Raw genomic sequence first — 23,119 nt, 5'->3', positions numbered from 1 at the left:
GCTGGGTCTCACTGCTGGTGCGCACTTCCTGCGCGGCAGCCAGAGGGACCCATGCCAAGCCCCTCCCTGCTTGAAACTCCGGCGGGAGCGAGCTTCCCGCGTGGCTGCCCAAAGGCCCCCTGGCCACCCCCTCCCCGCTGGATCTCCCGGCTGGCACGTGCTTCCCGCGCAGCAGCCCGAGGGCTCCCTGCCAAGCCCCTCCCCTCTTAAACATTCAGCTGGTGCGCACTTCCCACGCACCTGCCAAAGGGCCCCCTTGCCACCCCCTCCCCAATGGATCTCCCAGCTGGCACGCACTTCCCGCCTGGCAGCCGGAGAGCCCCCTGGCCAGCCCCTCTCTGCTGGATATCCTGGCTGGCGTGCTTCAGTAGAGCGTCTTGGCAGGGGCTGTGGATCAGAGGGACAGCATCTGCTTGGGAGGGGCTGTGGATCAGGGGGAGAGCATCTCCTTGACAGGGGCTGTGGATCATGGGGAGAGCATCTGCTTTGGAGGGGCTGTGGATCAGGGGGAGAGCATCTCCATTGCGGGCTGTGGATCAGGGGAGAGCATCTCCTTGGCAGGGGCTGTGGCTCAGGGGGAGAGCACCTCCTTGGCAGGGGCTGTGGATGAGAGAGAGAGCATCTGCTTGGAGCTGTGGATCAGGGGGAGAGCATCTGTTTGGCAGGGGCTGTGGCTCAGGGGGAGAGCACCTCCTTGGCAGGGGCTGTGGATCAGGGGAGAGCATCTCCTTGGCAAGAGCTGTGGATCTGGGGAGAGCATCTGCTTGGGAGGGGCTGTGGATCAGGGGAGAGCATCTCCTTGGCAGGGGCTGTGGCTCAGGGGGAGAGCACCTCCTTGGTAGGGGCTGTGGATCAGGGGAGAGCATCTGCTTGGGAGGGGCTGTGGATCAGGGGGAGAGCATCTCCTTGGCAGGGGCTGTGGATCAGGGGGGGAGCACCTTCTTGGCAGAGGCTGTGGATCAGGGGAGAGCATCTCCTTGGCAAGGGCTGTGGATCTAGGGAGAGCATCTGCTTGGAAGGGGCTGTGGATCAGGGGGAGAGCATCTCCTTGGCAGTGGCTGTGGCTCAGGGGGAGAGCACCTCCTTGGCAGGGGCTGTGGATCAGGGGAGAGCATCTGCTTGGGAGGGGCTGTGGATCAGGGGGAGAGCATCTCCTTGGCAGGGGCTGTGGATCAGGGGGAGTGCATCTCTTTGGCAGGGGCTTTGGATCAGATGGAAAGCATCTGCTTGGGAGGGGCTGTGGATCAGGGGGAGAGCATCTCCTTGGCAGGGGCTGTGGATCAGGGGGAGTGCATCTCTTTGGCAGGGGCTTTGGATCAGATGGAAAGCATCTGCTTGGGAGGGGCTATGGATCAGGGGTAGAGCATCTGCTTGGGAGGTGTTGTGGATCAGTGGTACAGCATCTCCTCGGCAGGGGCTGTGGATCAGGGGGAGAGCATCTGCTTGGGAGGGGCTGTGGATTAGGGGTAGAGCATCTCCTTGGCAGGGGCTGTGGATCAGAGGGAAAGCATCTGCTTTGGAGGGATTGTGGCTCAGAGGTAGAGCATCTGCTTGGCATGCAGAAGGTCCCAGGTGCAGGATGGACTACCAAACGTGCAGCATCTCTCTCTGTGTACTCTGTGCCCTTCCCCAATCTGTACCCTACTAAATTCAATCCACAGCATTGCTGGATCCGGCAAGAAATGAACAGAGGTGGGTTGCCATTGCCTTTCTCTGCGTAATGACTCTGGTATTCCTTAGTGGTCTCACATACAAGTACTAACCAGGGCCGACCTTGCTTGGCTTTTGAGATCTGATGAGGTCAGGCTGGCCTAGGCCATCCAAGTCAAGTTCCAGGCAGCATGTAAAATTTCCCAATAAACAAAATGTACTTCATAGTTTTTCTGGGCCAAAATGGGTAGGTTGCCAATAGGTTAAGATCCTAGACAACTGCAGGACAAACCTACTGACACTTTCCAATGAGTAAGCCCCGCTGACTGGACTTGAGTAGGATTTAGAGTAGACCTGCACTGTTGATCACTTTTTGTTTTATATATATAAATTTTATATATATAAATTTTGTATGGCCCCCGAATAATGTCCAAGATATCCAAATGGCCCTTCGCAAAAAAAAGGTTCCCCACCCCTGTCCTAGTGGCTACAACTTGCAGTCAATCAAGAAAGCTCAGAACCTCTCTCTCCCTTCCCCCTAAGGAACACTGTGCTCTCTGGGCCTTTATTTAAAAATGCTGCCTACCTTGTAAATGAAAGTCAATAGAGGCAGAGCTGGCAATAACAAAAGAAGCTAGAACAAAATGAAAGAAAATCATGGTGTTGATTTTTCATTATAGGCTGTTTACATTTTTGTAATTATTGTAATCAGAAATGAAAGAAATATACAAGTCTACTATATACTCTACCTAGAGCTAGTACAATATAGTAGTTAACATATTGGGCTCTGAAAGGATAGATCTGGGCTGCCATTCCAATTCATGGAGCTCACTGGATAACTTTTGGGCAATAATTCTTCTTAACTTACTTCAAAAGGTTATGAAATGGGGGAGAGTGGAAACAGTATGTCACCCTGAACTTCTATGAGACGAGCAGGATAAAAATGTGATAGGAAGATAGATAATTTTAATGTTAATAACATTTGATACAATAAAATCTGGAATGTGCTTATTCACAAAACAGTATTGTCAGAGGAACTGACAAGTTGAATGATAAAAGACTACTCTGTCTGCTTAATCTGCTTACCTTGATTTTTGTTGAATCTTATTTCAGTTTTACATTTCTTTTCTCTCCTAGAATGTTTTAATACATGAATCTGAAAGCTTTAGAAAGAATTTGGAAGACTCTTTACATGACAAGGTATTTGAAATATTTTTCTCAAGTTGTAATTTAAATAAAGCAGTTGGATGCTTTTGTTAATCAGAACAAATCTCGCTTTGGGAATTCATCAACAAAAATATTCCTAAAGATCATTGAACCAAGTCTTTTTAGCACAATGGTCTTAAACCTAACATTGCTGTTTCTACACAGCATGCCTAAAACTCTTTAATGAAATTCCATCCATCAGATAGCGGGTACAGAGAAGTTGAGTGGTCCCAGAGCACACACAGAGCTCTGGAGAAAATGGCCACTTTGGCAATTGGACTTTATGGCATTGAAGTCCCTCCCCTCTCCAAACACCCTCCTCAGGCTCCACCCCCAAAATCACCCAGTATTTCCCAACCTGGAGCTGGCAACCCTATCTGGTTATCATATTGTTTTGCTATAGTTACACAAGGCCTACCCCTGACTTGCTGTGTTATTACATAACTGCTGCTTTCCCTTGTCTTCATAGCTCTAGCAGTGCCATTCTAAGAATAGTTTCCTGGGAGTAGGCCCTACTGAATAGAGTACGATTCTCCATAGACCTGCTGAAGTTTGCTTTGTACTGACTAAATCAAATGTTCTTGCACTTATGAAATTTTTTTCCAAGATTGCCCAGCTCTGAGTGAAGGATAGAGAGCCACCAGTCTTGTTTGATACACTGGTTTCAGCCTTACATGGTCCAAAGTCTCACAGTCATGCCCTTTGCAGAGCAACACAATTTAAGCTATTTACTGTTGGCTTAGTGAAGCAGTCAAATTCAGGATCAACGTTTCTACTAAATGTTATTTTCTTCATTGCCTCGGAGCCAGTAGAAAAAATACTTAACTTTGAAATACATATAAAGTTTTTTTTGAGGAAAATCAAATAAACTTGCAATAAGGGAAAGAAACATGGTTGTAGTTGAGTCCGGAGGCGAAATATCTATTAAAACTCAACAAGCATAGAAGAAATTGCAAAACAAAAAATATTTTTCAGTTTAGCTGACATTTTGTTCCTAAAAAGAAACAGTTTGAGAAGGAATGGATGAGGTTAGCTTGCAATGATTCATGGATTTCTTGTTATTTTAGTCATATTAAATAATTTCTCAGCCATATTTTTTTATGAATAACAGTGTATGAAGAGGCATGCTTCCTTCCAATTGAATTTAGCTGCCATTTTATTCCTAAAAAATGTTTGGAAGGAGTGGATGAGGTTAGACGCCTGCTATGACTCATGGGGTTTTTGTTACTTTTCTTCATTTTAATAGTTTATGCGCCATATTTTCTTTTGAAGAAGGGTGCCTGAAATGGCATAGTCTCTTCTAATTATACTTATCCCCACATTTTTTCTATCAATGATGCCAGAAAGAGCTATTTTACACAATCTCCCCCCCAAAAAAAATTCAATTTACATGAAGTTTGCAAGGGTCCAGTGACTCACAACCACACATTTGGGGAGGCTTAGAAAGTTAACATCTCTCCATCCATCACAGCTCTGCTTGCGCTCCATTGGCTCCAATCCATGGATGCAGGAGTGGAAGTAGTATTACACCCACTGTTGGCACCCTGCCTTTATGTGCACATAATGCCAGTCAATGCATAGAAGGCAGGGGAAAACAGGGACTATTAGTGTGATTTTACTTGCCCTCCACACATTCATTATTGGCAGGTTCAGACTGTGGGGCCTTAAGTCCTATTAGAACTGATTTAACTGGACTGATTTACAGTGCAATCCTAAGTGGGGGGGGAGTAGAGGCACGCCTGGGGACAGTGCAGGCAGCCAGACTCCTGTTCGCTTTTTTCCTGGGTGCCGCAGCAAGCCGAAAATGTTAGTTTTCCGAAAACCCTGTGAAACTGTGCCATACAGTTTTACAGGGCTGTGCCTCCTTTTTTGTAGGCACAAGTTCACTCCAGCAAAAGGGGACATTCCCGGGGTGAAAGGGCTTAGGGAGCTGACTAAAATCAGTGCCGCCCTCCTGGGAATTCCCCCTTTGGTTGCCAACGTGAGCCCTTGCACCAGGGAAACGCTGCCACAACGGCTGCACCAGTGCCCATGCATGGTGCTGCCACACAGCTTCCTAACACAAGTGGCAACAATGAAAGGGTCACGCCACCTCCTGAGACCATTCCCCCCCTTGAGGATTGCTCTGTTAGCCTTTGTTTTGTATGTAGAGCTCTTGTGTTTAAACTTTAAAGTGATGGAAAAGGGATTTGAAGTTAATAGTGAAAACTGAGTACTCTCTGACATTGGAAGAGTATAACCATCAAGATCACCACTGCTGCCAGTCTTGCTGCTATAGAAAGATTTTGTCCACAGTCCTCTCATTAACAGTTCATTTTTGAATGTTGTAAAAATTTCTGAAGGCATGTTTTGTCAAACTATTTAAAATTATTATTTGCCATATTGCAATGTGTACTATAAGAAGTAAAGATTGACAGTAATTAACCTAAACCGTAACGTTGCAGCGGGATAACAGTATAATTTTTTCCTTTCTTTCCAAGAGGTTAGAGATCACCGTCTTTTATTGATACATTTTATAAATATAAAATTTTATATAAGGCAAAACATTGCCCATGGATTTTTTTTTTTTTTTAATTTTCAGGAAAGATTGGCAGAGGAAATAGACAAGCTGAGAGCTGAACTTGACCAACTGAAAATAAGAGCAGGTTCTTTGATTGATCCCACATTGTCAAGGTAGTATGAGAAAATAATAATAGTTAAACTAAAAGTTACACTGAAAATACTGTTCACTGCTTAGCATCCAAAAAGTATAGCCTTTGAAAATGTTGTTGATCCAGAATGCTTTATTGATAATTTCTGTTTTCCTGAAAATACATCACAGAGTTTTACTACCTTCAAAGTACATAAGGAAATCAACTATTCCACCCACTTTGTTATTAGAATAAGATTATAGGATAAATGTTCCTGTATGTTGTAAACACTTGATTAATTTTTAATTTTTATAATTTTGCTTTTATTATTCATGTGTTTTCATCTTCTAATTCATGTGCCACTATTATTTTTCAGGCCACATCTTGATTCATCAGCAGAATTGAGGTACTCTGTGGGCTCAATAGTTGATAGTCAACCAGATTATAGATCTACAAAAGTGATAAGAAGACCTAGAAGAGGCCGTATGGGAATCTGCAGAGATGAACCTAAGGTTTATCTTTTTCTTTTTTTATAAACCAAAGGTTTATCTTCTTTTAATAGAAGCGCAGCTAAGGGAGATTGGAATGGTGAGGAAGAACACTCCCTTAGCAGAGGCCCGGTATCACCTCACTTCCTGATTATGAGTGGCAATCCACAGTTGGACCACAATGGATGCTTTTAGCATGATATATTGTTCTTGTATCTTTTTTTTTAATCCAAGTGTGAGCTCTAGCCCTGCGGCAAACCATAAACAGATTCCAGCAGACGGCAAATCCACGAAAGCAGTTTTATTGGTTATCATCGACAGGTTTCAGAAGCCATATTCAGAAGAACACTAGTAAGGGGCAAAAGGCAAGGGGCATAGCATATATGGAGAAGCAAAAGGAGATAACTGGTATCCTAGGCAACCCCCCTCCCAGAGGCAAGAAGAAGCACTTGGCAGGAAGGGGCACTTGGCGATTCCCACACTATGGGAATCTATGAAGACTAAACACGGGGCACAGACTGGCCTTGGACAGAACAACACAACAGCACCTGGAGGCAGCTCAATCGCACTACCGCATACCATCCTCATGGCATGCTCCTGACACCAAGAGAGAGTCCCCAGGAATGGTGCTACTAAATATTAATAATCACCGGACGCATATTCTTTCTAGGATCAGAAGAAGTGTTGTGATGTACAGTAGCCTATTTACGGAAGAAAATAATTTACATGGTATTTTTTTAATAGCATGAAATGCAGGCTAGTGTGCTGTCATGGTACAGCCATGAGAAATTAACAAAACAATTGAAGTGTCTTATGTTAAATTGGCCTGAGAAATCCAAAAGGTGTTAATCACTGCAACAGTTTTTGAAAGTTCTAGTTCTCTGGTTTTTAATTTCTGTGAAAATTAGCATTTTGCTTTAGGCTGATCAGTATGAATTTTTACAATTTCTAACTAGGTGAAATCCCTTGGAGATCATGAGTGGAACAGAAGTCAGCCACTTGCGGTTTTGAGTAGCCATCCATTTGAGAGTGACACAGAAATGTCTGATATTGATGATGATGACAGAGATACTATTTTTAGTTCAATGGATCTTCTGTCACCAAGTGGGCATTCTGATGCGCAGACTCTTGCTATGATGCTTCAGGAACAACTAGATGCAATCAACAAAGAAATCAGGTGCTTTAACTTCATCAAACAGTATGGAGCTTTGTGGTCATCTGCAAAAACAGATGATGATGACGACGACGACAGAAGCAAGATTTATATGGTGCTTTTAGAGTATTCAAAGCACTTTATATACATTTGTTTGGATCCAGACTAAAATTTCCACTAACAGAAGGGGTCAGATAATTTCTAATAATTCTCCCTTCCTTCTGCAGACCCCCAATTTGTCTCCCATGAAGTCCTTGAGGGTCCCCTGTTCCCCAGGAAGAATATTTCAGGAAGCTCAGAGGGCTGCAGCAGGAGAGAGTGAGGCAGGAATGTTCTGTTGCACTGACAGAAGTGGCTTGCACGAGCAGAGAATTTAGTCTGGATCCAACCCACTATCTTGTTGAAATCCCTATAATTAGTATATAAGGTAATTACTGCAACTCAGGTTGTAACTATGTAAGTTACATCAGTGTTACAATCTTCATGTTGTAAGGCTGAGGCTGAGAGAAGGAGGCCTGCTTAAGACCCATGCTGCAAGTTCATAACACTGAACTGAAGAGCCAGATTGTCAGAGTAGGACTGGGGAGACCAGGTTCAAACTCACACTCTGCCATGAAACTCACTGGATGACCTTGGGCCAGTCACCACCTCTCAATCTAATTTACTACCTACAATTGTAATGAGGATTAAAAGGGCAAGAAAGAATCATTCTTACCACCTCGAACTTGAACAAGCAGGAGAAGAACATTATTGATAGGTAACAAAGATTAAATTTTAATCAGGAACTTCCTATGAATAGGCACAATACACATATTCCACCATATTGCAAGTCAAAGGGAATCAGACCCACAATGCTAGGACACAAGAATATGTCAAACAATATACCATGCTGAAACAGCATGGCTTCCTGTAATGCAGTTCACAACCTGCTTACCTTCATTGCAAGCACCGGGTCATTACTGACCCATGGGGTCAGATCACAATATTTACCTGACAGACTATGTTTATGGGATGGTTTGCCATTGCCTTCCCCAGTCATCTACACTTTAATAAGTAATAAATAATGTTAATATGACTTCAGCTGTTTACCTCTTTTACTTTGAAATTATTTTGGATAGGTTAATCCAAGAAGAAAAAGAGTCAACAGAATTGCGTGCCGAAGAAATAGAAAACAGAGTTGCCAGTGTGAGTCTAGAAGGCTTGAATCTGGCCAGGGTACATCCTGGAACATCCATTACTGCCTCAATTACAGCTTCCTCACTTGCCAGCTCTTCTCCTCCCAGCGGGCACTCAACCCCGAAACTCACTCCCCGTAGCCCAGCCAGGGAAATGGATAGGATGGGTATTATGACACTGGTAAGGGCATACACATTTTCGCCGAATGCTTAATTTATTTTAATAAAAAGAATGTCTCTGTTTTTCATTACTTGTTTTTTTCCTTATTCATTTATTTATGCGCTTTTTATAATTTTTGCATATAGTAAAATTTTGTTCTCTGTTAGCACAAAACTCAGTAAGACCCCAATCTGGGCCAATTGCTAGTGTTATGCAAAATATAGCAAGTAGTGAAAATAGCATTATAACCAGCCATTAAGCTGCTGAGGTAAGGACTCTTCTCAAGTTTTAGTTTTAGAAAGTCACCAACAAAGCAGTAATTATTACCAGAATCCCTTTGTGTTCTGTCTGTCGAGAGCCAGTGTTGTATAGAATTATATAATACAGGCGATATAATCATTATAGTATTAGTGAGGTCTTAATTTTGTGAATTTTACAAAAGGACTCTATAGGCTGAATCCAATGGTTCCTTTTTATAAAATCAATCCCCTCCCACTGGATGAAGACTGTGTCCATCAAACAAACACAACTCACTTAGCAGAAGGGAGTTATTGAATCCAAACAGTGTAAATCATGAAATATCCTGGAGAAATAACAGATTCTACAATGCATATGAAATGCGTATTTTGACATATTCAGATATAAGACTGTCTTACTTAAAAATAAAATGGTTATCATTCAAACAGATTAGCAAAATACATTTTTAATAACAGCTCCTAGTATCAAAGCTCTGTCTTAAATCTGTAACCCCGAATCCCACTATCCATAGGAGATAAAAATAAATAGAGGAAAATGAAGAGGTAGCTAATTGCAAGACTGGCCCTTATGTGGGGGTCAGAATTTATAAAGGATTGTATTAACATTCCAGGGGGGTAGCTGTGTTAGTCTGTTGCAGAGATAATAGGAGTCTTGTGGCATTCTATAAAGAAGAGGGCTCTAGCCTATGAACATTTACGCTTGAGGAAAGACGTTTATCTTAAAATGATTGTTCATCGGGGTTCATTACAATTATGTCAAGTGCTATTATTTATTGTTGCAAAAATGAAAATGAATATGTCAGTATCTTTTATGGGTCTGAAATTTGGTCTGAATATATTTTATTAGTCTGAAAAGGGCAGTCCTCTCCTCAATGTTATTTAACATCTATATGCGCCCTCCTCGCCCAGCTAGTCTGGAGTTTCTGACTGGGTTGTCATCAATATGCAGATGACACCCAGCTGTATCTGTTGATGGGCAGCTGGCCGGATACAACCCCAGATATATCAGCCAGGTGTCTGGAGACTGTGGTGAAATGGATGAAGCACAGTTGGCTGAAACTGAAATAATCAAAGACAGAGGTTCTGTGGCTGGGCCAGGGAGCCCTGAGTTTGGGATGACAGTGTGCGAATAACCCCAGCATCAACCATCAGGAGCCTGGCTGTGATTCTGGATGCTTCCCTTTCAATGGAGGCACAGGTCACAAATGCAGCCAGAGTGGCATTTTTCCACCTTCGCCAGGCTAGGCAACTGGTGCCCTTCCTGTCTCACCCTGACCTAGCCACAGTGATCCATGCAGTGGTCACCTACTGCAACTCGCTTTACACAGGGCTACCCTTGAGGGTGCTCTAGAAATGACAGCTGGTCCAGAATGCAGCGGAACAGGTCCTTATGGGGACCCCATGGAGAGCACAGATACAACCGGTGCTCCACCAGCTGCACTGGCTCCATGTTGACTACTAGATCGGGTTTAAGGTTTTGGTACTGGCCTTTGAAGCTTTAAACAATTTAGAGGGCTCTAGCCCATGAACATTTATGCTTGAGGTAACGCCTTTCCTGATACATCCCAAAGAACATTACGTTCAGCTGGTAACAGCCTACTGGTGATCCCTGGCCCAAGAAGCATCTGACTGTCCTCAACCCCATCTTTTCCCCTGCCCTAGGTACCCTCTGTTTGTTCCTTTTCCCCTTCCCCTTTCTTCCTTCCCTCTTTGACTGGTCTCCTGTTACTGTTACAAGGTTTTAAGGACCCTATTGGAATTTTAGTAGAAACTGATGGTTTTAACTATAATTTATATGTAGTATATGATTTAAAAACTGTTAAAATTTGTTATTAGCCACCCTGAGCCTGCCCTTGGTCAGGAAAGGGTGGGATAAAAATAAATCAATTAAATTTCACCTTTGTTTTTCTTTCCATACCAACTCCAGCCAAGTGATCTTAGGAAGCATCGGAGAAAGGTATACTTGTGTATATTTTAATGCATTGTTATGAAGGTTTCACTCAGTTTCATTTATAGTCCATGGCCATTTATGCTTGGGAAATTTGTGTTTGAGTTGCCACTTTCCAGACACACAGTTTTCTTATCCAAATTCTCAAAACTCTATGCATGGGAGCTTTTGCCCCAAAGATATTCCAGGAGTACCTTGCACTCAATTATTCATCCCCAGCAAAATACGGAGCATCTGAGTCCCTCCCTCCGACAAGGCTGTTTTTTAATTGGCTGTAGTATATTGTTTAATAGGTCACCAGCCCCACAGTGGGATTCTTTAATTTGTAATTAACGAAATGGCCCTGGGGTCTGAAAACTCCTGCTGTGAAACTGATCAAGGGGGTGAATGCTTACTGCCACCACCAATTTGTTTTGGCTATCTCAAGGCAGGGGTCAGCACTGGCAAGCTATAAAGAACTCTCACTGCTGAAACGGACCAGAAAGGATACGTATGAGGTGAGGGGGGGGAACAACCATCTCAATTCCCTGATATCTTAAAACATGCTGCTGAAACTCATCAAAATAACTTCTTTAAGAAGGATTGGATGAGGGAAGGACAAGCGAGAATTTGGGATTGAGGAAAAATTTAAATTCATGCTAAAAGAGGTTCCTGAAACCATGGGACAAGCGTGCTGCGAAGTGACTTCTGAAGGTCGGAAAAATCATGAATAACTCCAACTAATCCCCGAAGCTGTCCATTGGAGAACGTGAGGCAAAGTAGCCAAGCATAAATGGCCTATTAGTCACTTGTGTTGCCATTTGATGTCTAAATCATTCTGTAAAATGAATTCCTGTCTTTGTAATTTTGAGGAAACTTCAGAATATTTGAAATTCAAACCAAGAATCCCAGTTCTCCAAACTCAATTAAGGCTACTGAGGTTTGAGATGTACCAATTAATGAGATGTACCAACTAATAAAGAAAAATGAATCATGCCATTTCTAATAAGTATGTATAAACTGGTGAGCCCCCCATGAAATCACAGTGGGAAAACAATTTGGCAATCCCAAATGTATCCCCAAAGCGCACCCCCCCCCCCAGTTTATTGTGTAAGCTCTCAAGGACTAGAGCTAGGTTTTTTTTGTTCCCTCCCTTAATTTTTTCATTTAACTGACACTCCACTGCTCTCAACATTAATTCTGGAGCATATTTAGAACTCATCAGGCCAGGTTTTTTTTTTTTTTGTGGGGGGGGGGTGATTTCCTTTTGATTATTTACAGCATGTTTTTCTACATACCAAGGAGCCACCAGAGTAGATCAAGACCTCTAGCTTGTCTGGGGAGAGCTCCACTGCATGGTTCTTGTTATCCATAGAGGGACCAGCCAGTTTAAAGACAGTTTAAAGACAGTGTTGTGAACACAAACATTTTATTAGTTAGCTTCACAAAACACTGGATGTACTTCTAAATAGTTAAGCAACCTAAATGTAGTACTTTTGCAAATGAATTTTCTGCTCAAACATGTTGACATCTGCAATATAGCTACTGACCTCTACACTATTTGTGAAGTCAAGCACACTTGTCATTACTCAGGGATCTTTTTACTTGTGACGGGTTACACTTGTCATAAAACCAGGCCAGATGATGTATTACATTCTGTATTGTTTTCACAGGGCTCAGTGTTGTTCTTAGCACCTTAGTTATAGCTCTTACAAAATATTCCTATAGCATATCTAGTCCATATCCAAGATACCGGATTAGTACAGAGGTAATTAATATTTCCAGCAATGTCTGTAGGCTACTGTGTTTGTTTTACCAGATACAATTTATGACCATTTGGATTGGTGTAAATGTGTTTTTTTTTCCATTATTTTTTTCATTACTCTCACAGAGCTTTCCTGTGGGTCCAGTCTTCTCTATTCTTCCTCCAGTTCTCTGGCCTTTTATACCTTGATCATCAGACCCTATGTTCATGATTGCCTTATACCTTGTGGTCTGATTTTGTCCTAACTTATTTCTAGCTAAGACACATGCATTTATTTACTTAACAGCTACATGTTTTCCTCCATTGCATTCTTCATCAATAAACCCCACACCCTCTATCCCAGGAGTCCTCAACTTTTTTGAGCCTGCAGGCACTTTGGAATTTCAAGAGGGGGTGTTGTGTGCCATCCCAAAATGTCTGTCACAGGAAGCAGAGCCAAACCAAAAACAGCCTGACTGGGGGAGGGATGGAGAAAGGTATTGGGAAATGGTGGGGAGAAGAATAAGGGAAGTCGGAAGAGGAATGGACCACAAGCCTAGTTACTTACCATTCCTCTAGATCCTCTTGTAGTGTCAGCTGCTATTGCAGCATAGAAAACCCTTTCCTTTGCATTAGGGCAATCTCTGCCATACAGTGACCCCACTCACTTCCTTAAAAGCTTGCCAGGGAAGTACTGGCAGGCACCATAGTGCCCACAGGCACCACGTTGGGGAAACTGGTTTATCCAAATTACTTCAAACACACAGATAACAAGGTTAACACATTTTGGTCTTAACATATAAGAACACAGCCCCTCTTTCTTAACATGTAGAAGCACATCCCAGAAGCTACACTGGATGTGGAAGGTGTTCTCTGAGACTCCCTTCCCCTCTTCATCATATGTTTTTGGGACTATCCATGTTGGTTCAGTGTCTGTCAGTTCTTTTTTTTTCCAGAAGTTAAAAGAATACCTTTATGTCACTTTCATTTCTTTTTTTTAATAAATTTTTATTGCTTTTTATAATTAAACAAAAAGTAAAACAAAAATAAAATCATAATACAATACCAAAAAAAAGAACATAAAAAATACAAAAATATTTCTTAACATGTAGAAGCACATCCCAGAAGCTACACTGGATGTGGAAGGTGTTCTCTGAGACTCCCTTCCCCTCTTCATCATATGTTTTTGGGACTATCCATGTTGGTTCGGTGTCTGTCAGTTCTCACCCCATAGTTTACCAGCCTCTTCTCATGATGCCTAATAGTTCAATTAGCTTGAAAAGGTTTATAAATTGCAGATGTTTTGAGTTTTTGTACCACATTAAGTTGCACACCACTTAGAAATGTGGATTCAGAGATTAATTTCCTGCTAATTGTTTATTTGTAGATTGCAGTTGTTGAAGAAGATGGACATGAAGACAAAGCCACTATAAAATGTGAAACCTCCCCTCCTCCAACACCTAGGGCCATTAGAATGACTCATACTCTACCTTCTTCATACCACAATGATGCCAGAAGGTAAGAAGCTTTTTGATGGAGGCATTCATTAACAACTTTAATAAGTGGTGTTCTTTTTACCTTACATTAATTTCTGTGAGTCCTTGATTAATGCTTCTTGCAAGGATGCAAAGTAAGAATAATCAAGTTTAATTATTATACATCAGTTATAATGAAAGTGATTCAGAGCAAAGGTAGATTTTCCCACCATGAAGTGATTTTTAAATAATTTCAATAAGATCCATGAGAACTAGGTTATTAAAATGAGAAATTGGGAGTGGCATTTGTAAAGAGGTGTTAAGTAGCACTGAGTTTTGTGGAAGTTGCATTTATGAAATGTGCAGCTTGAGCTTGCTAATTCATCTTCCCCTGTTTGGAATAGATTGTTGTTCATTTCAAAACAAAATGTGTAAAACCACTCTAATTCCATTTGGGCTTGATTTTTTAAAGTAACATTATATGGACACAGAAAACTTGGAATTAAAGTGATACTCATTGAGAAATTGCTTCAGTATTAAACCCTTTTTAATAGAATCACTGACATTGTGCCCCACTTGCCCCCTCCCTTCCTGCTGTACAGGGTAGCATACTACCACTCAAGCTCTGTCCTTCCTTTCACTGTCTGTGGCTTGAGGTGCAGATAGAGGCAACAGATGTGCATGTGTGCTGCTTGACACATCCCTCCTCCCCTGCGGGCCAACTGACTTTAGCCCAGTCTCCAGTTTATTGTCTAAGCATGGAGAAGCAGCCAGGAGCCCTGGGTGAGATCTTTGAACACAGTCTCAGATCTTTAGAAGGAAAAAAGTCTTTCTTTACTAAAACTATGATCTCAATTTACTATAGCACAAGAGCTCTGGAAACACTATATCAAAACACTACAGGGAAAAAAGAAACAAAAACATACGGCTAACCAAGTTGTACAAGTGACTGGGGTTACCTTGGCATTCTCTCCTATGGAATGGACACAAGCCCACTAGAACTTTGAAACAGAGGCTGGTCAAGGCAGACTTCATTCACTCCATTTCTCTCCATTCCCAGGTTCTTGTTTTGCTCCCTTTCTCATAGAGTGTCAGACCTTTTAACCCTACCTCTACCAGCTGAGAGGGTTTCACTTTGACCTGTCCCAAAATTGGGTTTGAGTCCCCACATATGTTGTATTGCCTCCTCCAATCCTACCAAAGCATATGTCCCCAGAGTTTTATGGTCCACCTCAGGATATCTAAATAGCCATCTGTCTTGCTGATTCCTGGCATGCGGGCAAATTGTAATCTGTATCCTGTCTATTTGTCTCCATAAAGGAGAACTCATCTCCTGTCAGCCTGAAATCTGAGGGGCTTATGACTTCATTCCCAGGGAAGAATGTTTTCTCTGATATCAGGGCCTCCCAGAGTATAAGGTATACTGCATTCCTCCATCATGACACTATGGACTGGGCAAGTCTAAGGAGGGTGTAATGATGGTAATAAGTATTCATACGCTAAATTTAACACTTGCGCTTTGACTGGTCTATGTAGAAAAAAGCCAAGACAGAGCAGTGATTTTTAACCTTTGTGAATTCCATATCTATGGGCTCTTGAAAGTTTCAAATATATAATCCATGAGCATCATTCCGAATGTTTAGTGGCATTTGGTAGGACTTGGTTAGATACCTTCACATGAAACAAGGCATGCTTCAAACCCCTGCTTTGTGTGACATAGCATGTTATTAAATGAGAACTGAGTCGGCGGGGCTAGGAGAAAAGAAGTGAGTGTTTTTGCTGGGGAGCATTAACTGAGGTTGCTATGTGAGAAGACAGTGTTTGAGGGTGAGTGGGTGCTTATAGCCTACTGGAGAGGGCTTTCTGTTTGGTTCTGTTGTCTGTATTGTTGCTAATTGTTACTGATTGAGGAGGGTCTGTTTGCCAGGGGTTGATTGCTGCCGCCGCTCTCTGCTGTTGCTATTAAGACTTTGAACTTTGAGGATCCTCCTCCTCTGATGGTGTGAGCCAAAGGGTTCCTGGCCTATGGCTCTTAGCCTGGGGGCCCTGTAAGATGCTAAGGAGCTTTTGCATCCTATATGTGTTCCGCTTTTGGCTTTGGTAGATGTTAGATCAGGTCTGTAAATTCTCGGTTTTATCAACACACTAAGGAAATTCAAGAGTGAAGGAATCCAATTGGAAGGTGATGGTGAATGCTCAAAGCCTATTTGCATTCACCAGCAGAGAGTGCACCATGTTTGTTTTCCTCCCTAAGGACAAGATTAACTTCACTTCTCAAAAGAGTAAGCTGATATGACTCTTAGAAGAGAAGATTCAGAGCCTAGAGGAAAGGATTGATACCCTTCATGAGATCAAGGAAGGGGAGGGTTTCATTAACAGAAGCCATGGGTCCTGCATAGGGATGGGGAGACCAATCAAAGGGACAACAGAATGGTTGACTTCCCTAATGAGCCTACTCTGAGCACTACTGCATGAACTGGAAGGCATTGTGCAAGATAATACTCAGTGCCATTGAAACTCAGGAATTGATTCCAGGCCCTTGTGGTGGTGATATAGATGGAAACTCTGGCAGAGGAAGAAAGACAAAGTGAGGAGGGCATGGTGATATGAAGAAATGGCATTGGAAGGAAAAGGAAAGTGTTGGCCATTGGTGACACTCTGTTGAGGGTATGGAACATCATATGTCCAGGCTTGACCCCCTAGCCTGAAAGATGTGTTGCTTGCCAGGGGCAAAGATTAAAGATATTGTAGACCAGATGCCAAAACTGATCAAATCTAGAAATAATTACCCATTTGTGATGGTCCACATGGGAATGAGCGACATGGCTGAGAACACCATCACAAGCATTAATGCTGACTATGAAGTTCTCAGGAGGAAGCTGAAGGGAATGGAGGCACAAGTGGTGTTCTCTTCAGTCCTTCCCATCAGAGGAAGAGGAATGTGATGGAAACAGAAGATAATGGAGGTAAACCTTTGGTTGCATTGGCGGTGCCTGCAGGAGCAATTTGGATTCTGGGACCAAGAGCTAGGTTTTCTAGAAGATGGCCTACTAGCAAACAATGGACTTCACCTATCAAGATTAGAGAATAATTTGTTTTGCAGAAACCTGGGGAGATTTATCAGGAGGGCTTGAAGTTGACATTACAAGGGGGAGGAGACAAACAAAATGGGGATTTAAATGAAGAAAACAGCAGAGGAGTGCCAGGTCAAACAGAGCCAAAGGTGCAGGATTTCAGATGCCTATGTACCAATGCCAAAAGCTTGGGCAATAAGAAGAAATAGCTTGAGCATCTAATGCATGCAGAGGGATAAGATTTAGTAGGTATTACAGAGACTTGGTGGGATGATTCCCATGACTGGAATGTAGTAGTGGATGTATATGTGTTTTTCAAGAAAAACAGAAAGGGTTGAAGAGGATACAGAGTGTCACAGAGTGTATGAGGAGAGGGGTTGCTTCTCAGGAAAATACTGGAGGAGGTGGATGACAGCCCAGTGGAAAGTATCTGGTGAGGAGAAGGGAAGGAAGGACAAATAGTATTGTGAGTGGAATCTGCTGCAGACCACCTGATCAGGAGGTGGAGGTGGTTGCTGCCCTCCTTGAACATCTTGACAGTGTATCCAAGTGATATAACCTTGTAGTTATGGATAACTTCAGTTTCCCTGATGTGAGCTAGGAGACAAACTCCAGAGGGGCTCAGCCATACTCTACTTAATATTAACCAACAGGCAAGAATTGGTAGGTGGGGTGAAGATAGTGGGGACCTTAGGGGGAAGTGACCATGTGTACTTTAGATTTTTGTAGGGCAGACTTTAATGAATTCAGAGGCATGATGAGAGTCATTCCATGGGCAAGAATGCTGGAAAGGGAAGGAACAAGTGAAGGGGAAGCTCTCATAAAACAAGACCTTTTGCAAGCTCAAGCGATCACTATTCCAACAAGATAGAAACATGGTAGGGGATCCAAAAAGCCACTGTGGATGAACACAGAACTCCATGATGAGCTAAGGAAAAAAAGGAAATGTTCAAAAATGGAGTGAAGGACATAACTCTAAAGATTAATATTTGAGGGTTGCTAGGCACTGCAGGTCAGCCATCAAAGAGGCCAAAGCTCAGAGTGAACTGAAGCTGGCCACAGAGGCTTGCTACAACAAGAAAAGATTCTTCAGAAATGTGAGGAGAAAACACAAGGTAAAAGAGGTGATAGCCCATTGTTGGGTGAAAATGAAAAAACTCTGACAAAAAAAGCAGAAAGGCTCCATGCCTGTTTTGCATTTTTTCCCTGAAGAAGAGAACAGGTTCATCTAGAGAAGGTAGTAGGCATCCAGGCTGCTGGTTGATGTGGACAGAGAGGTTGTTGAGTGGCACTTGGCTGCATTGGATGAGTACAACCCCCCCAGGCCCAATGGTATGCACCTGAGAGTGCTCAAAGAACTTTTTAGAGAGCTTGCAGAGATCTTGTCCATGATCTTCCAGACCTCTTGGAAAATGGGAGTTGTGCCATAAGACTGGAGGAGGGCAAATGTTATCCTAATCTTCAAAAGATGGAAGAAGGATGACCCAGGAAACTACAGGCCAGTCAGTCTGCCCTTTGTCCCAGGGAAGATACTGGTGCAGATTTTAAAGGGATTGATCTGTGAGCATCTAAAGAACAACTAGGTGATCTAGAGCAATCAGCATGGATTTGTCTCCAACAGGCCTTGCCAGACCAACCTCATTTTCTTCTTTGACCAAGTGACGAGTTTACTGGATTATGGGAACACTGTCAATATTGTTTACCTGGATTTCAATAAAGCTTTTTACAGGGTTCCCCATGATGTTCTGATGGGTAACTTGGATGACTGCAGATTAGAAGCTAGGAAAATTAGGTGGATAGGAAACTTGTTGCAGAACAGAACTCAAAGAGTAGTTGTCAATGGCACTTCATCTGACTGGAGGGAGGTGTCCAGTGGTGTGTCATAGGGCTTGGTTCTGGGACCGGTACTTTTCAATATTTTTATAAATGATCTGGATGAGGGGGTGGAAGGACTACTCAGTAAATCTGCAGAAGACACCAAATTGGGAGGAGTAGGGAATACCCTGGAAGACAAATAGAATTCAACAAGATCAGAACACACTGGAAAAGTGGGCAGATGCAAACAAGGATTCACAATTCAACAAGGATAAGTGCCGAGTTCTCCATCTGGATAACAAAAATGAGAAGCATGCTTACTGGGTGATGTACTTCTGAGTAGCAGTGTCAGTGAACAAGATCTTGGGGTATAGGTGGACTGTAAGCTAAATATGAGCAGTCAGTGAGATGCAGCAGCAAAAAAAAAAGGCTAATATGGCCTGAGGTGTATCAACAGAGGAATGACATTCAAATTGCAAAATGTCATAGTCCCGTTGTACACTGCATTGGTCAGGCCACACCTGGAGTACTCTGCGTAGATCTGGAAGCCTCACTTTAAAAAGGATGCACACAGAATGGAGCAGGTGCAGAGGAGAGCAACAAGGATGATCAGGGGCCTGAAGACCAAACCCTAAGAGGAAAGGCTGAAGTATTTGGGAATGTTCAGTCTGGAGAAGTGGAAGTTGAGGAGGGACATGATTGCTCTTTTGAAGTATTTGAAAGTGTCACTTATAGGGGTGCAGAGAGCTGCTCCTGTTGGCAGCAGAGGGTAGGACTCACAATAATGGGTATAAATTATGGGTGGTTATTGGAGGGGGGATTTACAGTAAGAGTAATTCAGCAGTGGAATTGGCTGCCTAGGGAGGTGGTGAGCTCTCCCTCACTGGCAGTCTTCAAGCAGTGGCTGGTGAACACGTGTCAAGGATGCTTTAGGCTGATCCTGCATTAAGCAGGGGGTGGACTTGTTGGCCTGTTTGGCTCCTTCCAACTCCATGATTCTATGATTGTGTAATGTGCAGTTAATCACACATGATAATACCACTTGTTTGGATTATGTTATAAACTGTCACATTGAGATTATTATTTCAGTTATTTATATTCTGCCTTTCCGTGAAAAGCACATACATTGGATTGGGCCCATTGTATAACTTAGATGCTATATTTCTATACAAAACAGTTTTTACACATTTGAAATGCAAAAATTAAAAATTAAAATGTTGCAAAGAGTTTAATCTTATAAAGAGTTTAATCAGAACCATGCCATCTGCTTTTGGAATTGTTTGTTGCTTTTGAGAAATTTGAAAAGCCTCTCAAAAAAGTTGTTCCTTCATCATTGTTTAGTAGGAAGGAATTACTTTTCATTATATTTTTACTTTGCTCCTGATCACATCCAAAAAGGAAAACACAAACAGCAAGCCTAGGGCTGTGCAAAAAAATAAAAAATAAAATAAATGGTAAATTTTGGGTTTACTGGACCCAATTTTTTTCTGGAAAACCTGAAATAAGCCCAATACCAATACTGGTAAATGGGTATTCTGGCTTTTTTTTTTTTAGCTTCCCCCCCCCCAAAAAAAATTGGGTCCATTTTAGACTATGTGAATTTTTTTCAAAGCTCCTGTGGAGGTATTTTCAGAGTAGCTGCAAGGGACACTCCTTACATGAACCCTGAAGTTTAGTAAAATTTGGGTCAGGGGATCTGATTTTATGGGGCCCCAAATTGGTTGCCTCCTACTCCATAGAAAAGCATTTTGAAGGGGCAACCCCTTTGGGAGCCCATAAAATCGGACCCCCTGTCCCAAACTTTACCAAACATCGGGTTTCATGCAAGGAGTGTCCCTTGCAGCTACCCTGAAAATTTGGTAACTCTACTTCTAAAAATGCTCCTCAGAGATCCTAAAAAAAAATTCCCATAGAGAAAAGCCTTGGGAAAGCCAAAGGCCGAGTAAGCCAAATACTTATTCGGCTGATTCAGCGATCGACTATCCGGCTTCAGCTTTATTCTCTATTTCAGTATTCAGCCCCAAATAAATCCAGAAAAGCCTAAATGCCTTTTTTTTTTCTGGTAAGTAAACCTGACATGCACAGCCCTTACCAAGACTGGATTAAACTAAATGCTTATTAAGGGTGAACTGTAGTGGATAAAGCATTTACCCTATTAGTTCGGGCACCCTAAGAGGCTACCCAATGATTTTGCCAGTGTTAGGGCAATCCCATAATGACTCCAAACCACTACATAGCTGCTCTTTGCTTGTCCTTGCTTGCACAGCAAAACTGTACATAGAGAAGCTACCAATCAAGCCCATTTCCTTGCACCAGTCAACAATGAATGTTCAGGACTTCAAGTTCTCTCCCCAGGCTTAAAGTGTCCTGTTTGTTTGCCTCCCCCTATCATAAGATACCTCAGGTGCTTGCCAATCTTATTAACATACCAGTGAGCCCATTACTAAACCTGCCACCTTAGAGCCAAACTACAAGTTTAGCTCTTTTGGCACTTGAAAAGGAGGGGGGAACAAGAGCTCCTGGGGCCACCAAGTTGCACACCCAATCCATGTCCCCCATCACAATCCATGTCCCCTATTGTAGTGTGACTCTTAGTTAGGGCCTTACCAGCATACTCTGACCAGGCTTATTTAATTCTAAAACCCCTCTCCACCGTACAGTATGAAGCAGGTGAACAAGGGACGACCTCAAGGCCAATTGGAGACAGATCCAATTCCTTCTCAGACCAGAAGCAATAAGCTAATTCCATACTGTACTTATAATAGATTGCAGCAGAATTCATTTATTCAGGTATAAACAATAAGAAAGGTAGGGATGGGGGGGGAGATGTGAGAAAGTGGGAGCAGAATGCCAATGTGTGGATGGCTCCAACAGTAGCCACCTAGTGCTGCATCGATTCAGATTTATTAATACAGCAAAGCCATTAAAATAACCATATAAATTACAAGGTAGAATTAAAAGATACAGTATCTAAAACTATGGGATCCATACTGTACTTAAAGGGATGGATGGTGGGTCAGCTCTTCCAGCAAAAAGAGAGAAGGTGAGAGAGTATTGGCTTTAAATAGCCAACCCCAAGGGTCCCCCGCCCCAACTGGCTGGAAATCATGCTATCCTGCCTACCTAGTATTCTTGTGCATTGCTTTTTCAAAGTAGGGGCGGCACCAAAACACAGCTCTTAGTGATTATAGGAACCAGTCTTTTTCACAACTGAGATCTGTTTAGTTCCTATCAAAACATCTAAAAACTTTCTGGTCAGAATGGTTTTAATAGGAGTTTGATTAACTATATCTCTGTACTGTCACTTCTTTTTAGATTCAGTCATCGTTATAGACACTAGTGAGACATAAAAATAAACCATTATGCTGTTCTAAATATTACTGTGCTATAGGATAGAAACCATCAGTAACTTAATGTCTCCAGTTATGAAGACACTCTTATTAGATTCCAGATAATTTGTTTGCACAGCTGCTTAGGAGGAGATTGGACCTCATAAGGACAATAACATATTATCTATCTTTTATGTGTATTTTATAGTAGCTTGCCTGCTTCCTTGGAGCCAGAAATCATTGGTCTTGGCAGTGTCAGTAGCAGCCAGGATTCCCTACACAAAGCTCCCAAGAAGAAAGGAATCAAGTCTTCAATAGGACGTTTGTTCGGTAAAAAAGAGAAGGCTCGACTTGGACAGCTCAGTAAGGAATTAGTTGCACGAGGCTCAGGCTGCTGGTTTCCAGTCATTTTTGGTTGATGGTGTGGCTTCTTTTTCAGTTTTGTTTTTCTTTTCCAAACACTCATTCCTCTCTTTTAAAGTGGTGAAATCTTTCCCACATGTTCCTATTGTTGTAACAAGTAGTGTCTGTCATGAAATCCATCATATTTTTCTAAATGAACAAATGGCCTAGGAGAAGATTATTATTTTTATGTAGGCTGCATTTTTAGCATTTTTTCTTTGTTCTGAAATACTTAGCTATGAAAGACAATGCAGATAAAACCTTGCACACAAACATGCAAATTTTGACACTGGGGTAGTATGCCCACATCAACCATTTCAGTTGCGATTTTAGCTTCAGTCTGGTTGAAAATGTAGTTAGCAAGAACTTGGAGTACTTTGAAACTTAGAAGCTCTTACAACATTTTGGGGGTTGGTGGGATCTTTTGGTCCCCATAAAAATATTGTTTGTTATCAGTTCCTCTTTCTTCTAATCGGCTAGTATAGTTACTAGGGATGTGCATTCAGTAAATCCAACACACGCACACCGAAATGGCAGTTTAAACTGTAGTTGGCAATCCTGATCCCGAAAAAGCTGAAAAAATTGGCTTGTTGTCAAGGTGATTTTGTGATCCCCAGCTTCAGCGGTAGAAAGG

General features: G+C 42.3%; 1 protein-coding gene across 1 annotated transcript in view; it reads left to right on the top strand.

Annotated features, from left to right (window-relative positions):
* PPFIA2 (PTPRF interacting protein alpha 2) overlaps positions 1 to 23,119 on the top strand; it is a 278,103-nt gene that overhangs the window by 201,907 nt on the left and 53,077 nt on the right. The window contains exons 12-19 of the mRNA XM_056845998.1: positions 2,788 to 2,850; positions 5,438 to 5,529; positions 5,863 to 5,998; positions 6,931 to 7,151; positions 8,246 to 8,483; positions 10,647 to 10,676; positions 13,778 to 13,908; positions 22,292 to 22,446. Coding sequence (XP_056701976.1) covers positions 2,788 to 2,850; positions 5,438 to 5,529; positions 5,863 to 5,998; positions 6,931 to 7,151; positions 8,246 to 8,483; positions 10,647 to 10,676; positions 13,778 to 13,908; positions 22,292 to 22,446 — 1,066 coding nt within the window. The remainder of the gene's footprint in view (positions 1 to 2,787; positions 2,851 to 5,437; positions 5,530 to 5,862; positions 5,999 to 6,930; positions 7,152 to 8,245; positions 8,484 to 10,646; positions 10,677 to 13,777; positions 13,909 to 22,291; positions 22,447 to 23,119) is intronic.

Source organism: Euleptes europaea, chromosome 3 (genome assembly GCF_029931775.1).
Source record: "Euleptes europaea isolate rEulEur1 chromosome 3, rEulEur1.hap1, whole genome shotgun sequence".
In the NCBI taxonomy this organism is placed as follows: domain Eukaryota; kingdom Metazoa; phylum Chordata; class Lepidosauria; order Squamata; family Sphaerodactylidae; genus Euleptes; species Euleptes europaea.
Note: the sequence above shows the minus strand (reverse complement) of the source record. Positions and strands in the feature narration are given on the sequence as shown.